Source organism: Eutrema salsugineum, unplaced genomic scaffold, assembly GCF_000478725.1.
Source record: "Eutrema salsugineum unplaced genomic scaffold, Eutsalg1_0 scaffold_1, whole genome shotgun sequence".
In the NCBI taxonomy this organism is placed as follows: domain Eukaryota; kingdom Viridiplantae; phylum Streptophyta; class Magnoliopsida; order Brassicales; family Brassicaceae; genus Eutrema; species Eutrema salsugineum.
The window spans coordinates 1,185,204-1,189,973 of NW_006256909.1; the positions used below are offsets into that span (position 1 = coordinate 1,185,204).

The following is a 4,770-nucleotide window of genomic DNA, read 5'->3' on the forward strand; positions in this document are numbered from 1 at the left end:
CTTTAAATAAACATATAAATAATATATTTAGTATCGAACTTAATATCTCATCTACTTTAATTTGCCCGATCATGAAAACACCTATTTGTTGTACATAAATATACATCTTTAACAAATATAGATCCATGCGTGATCTATTTGTATTTGCATCAGTCTTAACTTTTTTCATATAGAAAAAGAAAAAAAACAAAGAAAAAGCTCTGTGCCAAGAGCTAAAGTATAACAATTTTGGCAAATTTGTGGGGGGTTTTTAGTAATCTATCAAATTATTCATTTTCTTGCAAAGAATACCTTTTATAGATTGCTTGCCGAACCAAGCCGTGGACTTTACTTTCTTAAAACATGAAATTACATATTAATGGAATCTTTGATTAATCAGCGAAGATGTTTGTATACATAGATAATAATAAAAGTGGAAATATTTGTTTTTTAAAAAAATAAAGAAACTCCAATACGAGGAATTGTTTCGAATATAATCTTTTTTCCAAAGAAAGCAAGTGGTTAGAGAGAGAATAATATTAAAAAAACAGTGAAGAGAGAGAGAAAGGTCATTGGAAGTAAATATAAAGGAAAGGATAAAAATGAAAGCTTTCGTAGAAGCAAACTCAGAAAATTGAAAATTTTTCTTCTCTCTCTCTCTAGCTCTTACTCTCTCTTTTATTTTTGTTTCTCTACCAACCAAAGTTCTCTTATTTAGCTTCTAACCTTGAGGAGGATCAAACCAGAGGATTGAAGTTTGAACTTCAAAAGATCAACCCAAAAAACAAAAAAGATTGAAAAAAAAAATGTGGGATCTAAACGACTCACCACACCAGACACTCAGAGAAGAAGAATCGGAAGAGATTTGTTATTCTTCACCGGGTAAACGGGTCGGATCTTTCTCGAATTCAAGCTCTTCTGCTGTAGTCATCGAAGATGGATCCGATGATGACGAACCAAACCGGGTCAGACCCAATAACCCACTTATAACACATCAGTTCTTCCCGGATATGGAATCTAGCGGCGTAGGAGACGGTGGTGGTGGTGGCCCCGGGTCGGGATTTCCTCGTGCTCACTGGTTTGGTGTTAAGTTTTGTCAGTCGGATCTAACAACCGGATCATCGGCGGGTAAAGCCGCCACTGTCGCCGCCGTGGTTGAACCAGCGCAGCCGTTAAAAAAGAGCCGGCGTGGACCAAGGTCGAGGAGTTCTCAATATAGAGGCGTTACGTTTTACCGGCGAACCGGAAGATGGGAATCTCATATTTGGTAATTTTTAGTTTCTGTAAAAATCTCATCTTTTTAATTCGATTAATCGATCGTGCTGGTGTAAGTATTAATCTAAGTTGTTTTTTTTTTCTTTTCTTATGTTTCTCTGAAATTCAGGGACTGTGGGAAACAGGTTTACTTAGGTAATTTTTTTTTTTTTGGTATTTTTGGTGTTGAAAAACGTCATCATGAAAATCATTATTTTTATTGTTTTTTTTTCCAAATGTCTGAATAGGTGGATTTGACACTGCTCATGCAGCTGCTCGGTATGTTTCTCTCTTTTGACTCTCTCTATAATAATTAAAAAACAAAAAAAAAAAACGAAGAAGAGTTTTAATTTATGAGATTTATTTATTTATTTTGTAGAGCATATGATAGAGCTGCAATTAAATTCCCGTGGAGTTGAAGCGGATATCAATTTTAACATCGAAGATTATGATGATGATTTGAAGCAGGTAATTCCTCAAAAATATGAATGAGTTAGTTTTGGATTTAACAAAAATTTGGAAATTAACATTAAAAACGTGATTTTATATAGATGACGAATCTAACGAAGGAAGAGTTCGTGCACGTACTTAGGCGACAAAGCACAGGCTTCCCTCGAGGAAGTTCAAAGTATAGAGGTGTCACTCTGCATAAGTGTGGTCGTTGGGAAGCTCGAATGGGTCAATTTTTAGGCAAAAAGTAATTTCTTTTATATAATAATCATTAAGAAACTTTGTTTTGATTATACTAGTAGATTTGCTATTTTTTTTGGAACTTGAGTTTTGATTCTTGAAATCTTAAAAATTAGGTATGTTTATTTGGGTTTGTTCGACACCGAGGTTGAAGCTGCTAGGTAATGTCTCTGATTCTACAAAACACACAAGTGTTAGAAGCTTTTAATCTTTTTTTTTTTCCAAACTAAGTAAACCTTTTTTAATAAGCACAGGGCTTACGATAAAGCTGCCATCAAATGTAATGGCAAAGACGCAGTGACGAACTTTGACCCGAGTATCTACGACGACGAACTCAATGCCGGTAAATTTTTTCTACTTATTTGAAAGTGCCTAATCTTATTTTATTTGTGGGTTAGAACTTGGATTAAAGATTCTGAATTTGTGTAGACTCATCAGGGAATCCTACTCAACAAGACCATAACCTCGATTTGAGTTTGGGAAACTGGGCTAATTCGAAGCAAAAGGGTCAAGATATGCGGCTCAAGGTTGGGTTTATTAATTTATTATTAACTAACCACAATTTTCTACCTTAAATGTGTTGTGTTTTTTCTCATAATCATTTTTTCTTTTTCTTCAGATAAACCAACAACAAGAGTCTCTCCACTCCAATGAGATTCTCGGATTAGGTCAAACCGGAATGCAAAACCATATTCCCAATTCAAATCACCAAGTGAGTAAAAAAAACAAGAAATAATAAAAAAAAATCAGTTAGTTAAAGTCCATTTGGATATCTTACAATTTTTCTTCTGTAAATCAGTTTCCGGGCAGCAGCAACATTGGCGGCGGAGCAGGAAACGGTGGAGGATTCTCGCTGTTTCCAGTGACTGAGAACCACCGGTTTGATGGTCGGACCACTACGAACCAAGTGTTGGCAAATGCTGCAGCATCATCAGGATTCTCTCCTCATCATCACAATCAGATTTTTAGTTCTACTTCCACTTCTCATCAAAATTGGCTGCAGTCCAATGGCTTCCAACCTCCTCTCATGAGACCTTCTTGAATCTTTTATATTCTAATCATTTTTATATATATAAGAAAAAAATTCGTGAAACAAATGAATCTTTAAAACAAACCCTTATGTTCTTGGTCGTTAAATTCAATTATCGCCTCTTTCTTTTGTTTATTTCCTTAATATCTCTTGTTAATTTAGCCAAGAAATTTTTCTCTAGGAAAATTAATGGAAATATTTATCCCTCGATAGGGTAAGAAATATTATTTTATATATATAATCGTTGGATATATGGGAAATTGGATAAGTGTGTGATTTGAGATGTTCTGACTAAAAAGGTTGAGAAGAGATTTGTCAATGAGTTGTCTTTTGTTGTTTCTTCTCAATACATTTATTAAAGATTTAAAACATTACTGCTTTATATGTTACCTGCACCTATCTACATATATGTTCAGTCCTAACTTGTCTTGTTATTCTTCTTTCATATCAATATTCAATTAATATCTCCAGCCCTTATTTCATTTTATATTTATTTCTTTGGACATCTCACCCAATAACAGAACAAAAGACAGATATACTTTAAACATTTAAACGTGTGAAATAGAGTACTTCTTTAAACTATATTAATTATTTCTATAAATATTTTCCAAAACTTGATTGCTTCACACCCAATTTCTTTAAAAGTGTGATATAGTTTTCAACACTAATTCAGATATATACTTTTTCGACATACTACAGAAAACTTGGTTGGTGGATTTTCCTTTTACTGCATTGGTTTGATAAAGTTGAACTGAGCTGAAATCGAATCCTAAAATACTTTTAAGTTTACTTTAATCGTAGTTGAATGCATTCAATCGGGATTCAACTCATCAGTTAATTGTAAAAACCCTGCAAACAAAACCAAAAATTTATTTTTAATGCTTTCATTTTAATTGTAAGAAAAGGTTAAGGAGCAGTTATTTTAGTCAACAGAAGTTTTTGGGTTTTTTGTTATCCATAGCAAAAATTACGAATTTTCATAGTTTATACTATTTTTAAAGTGCTAGTATCAATAATATTCATGGAAGTACATAAGTAATGTTTTGGGTTTTGTCCAATATATAGATATTTTACCGACAGGAAAAAAAACAGTGATATTTATTTCTTACAGCATTAATGGTGAGACGAGAGAGAGAATCAGAAGTAGATTGGTACTGATGTTTCCCTAATGGAGTAAGAAAAAATTCTCACAGTTATTTTACGATCTCAACGAAAAGTTTAAATGAATGTCAACCGCAAGATCTATTCTTCTTGTTTTACAAACTCGAAAAGAAATCATATTCCAAGCTATGAGACCGTTAGTTATATATAAAAGAAAAGAACGTTAATATCCCAAGACTAATAAATAAAATTCTTGGAAATACAAGTTTAGTTATAAAGAGAAAAGAGGCAAATAAAAATTGGGGATTATTAGGGATGAGTGGTCATTTTCAAGTAATGTGTCCTTTGAATCAGTTTCTCTCTCTATCTCTCACAGAAACCCAAAAGAAGTCAGACATAGTTATAATGGTGAGAGAGACTTCTCGGCTTCACTTCCTTTCTCCTCTTTTAATTCTCTTTTTATTAAAATTGTTAAAATCTTATTAAATGTTTCCTACTCTAACACTCATTCATGAAACATTTCCTAGATTTCACTTTCATTCTGTATTCTTTGTTCCTCCTTAAAATCTTTGTTCAGCTATTTGGTCACAGAGTAATATATTAATACAAGTATATAGACCTATGGCTTTAAACTAATGTAAAATTGGGTTTACAGGGGATTACTACGATCATCGCATTCATTTTAACTGTCGTTTATCAACATATAACTTTGTTGA

General features: G+C 32.9%; 1 protein-coding gene across 1 annotated transcript; it reads left to right on the forward strand.

Annotated features, from left to right (window-relative positions):
* Positions 1 to 577: 577 nt before the first annotated feature.
* On the forward strand, positions 578 to 3,065 carry LOC18030618 (floral homeotic protein APETALA 2). The gene is given in 11 exon segments (XM_024149977.1): positions 578 to 1,246; positions 1,364 to 1,389; positions 1,482 to 1,512; positions 1,613 to 1,640; positions 1,642 to 1,701; positions 1,785 to 1,930; positions 2,040 to 2,084; positions 2,178 to 2,266; positions 2,353 to 2,450; positions 2,543 to 2,635; positions 2,723 to 3,065. Coding segments are annotated over 11 exon segments (1,320 nt in total). The 5' UTR covers positions 578 to 785; the 3' UTR covers positions 2,966 to 3,065.
* The last annotated feature ends 1,705 nt before the right edge of the window (positions 3,066 to 4,770 follow it).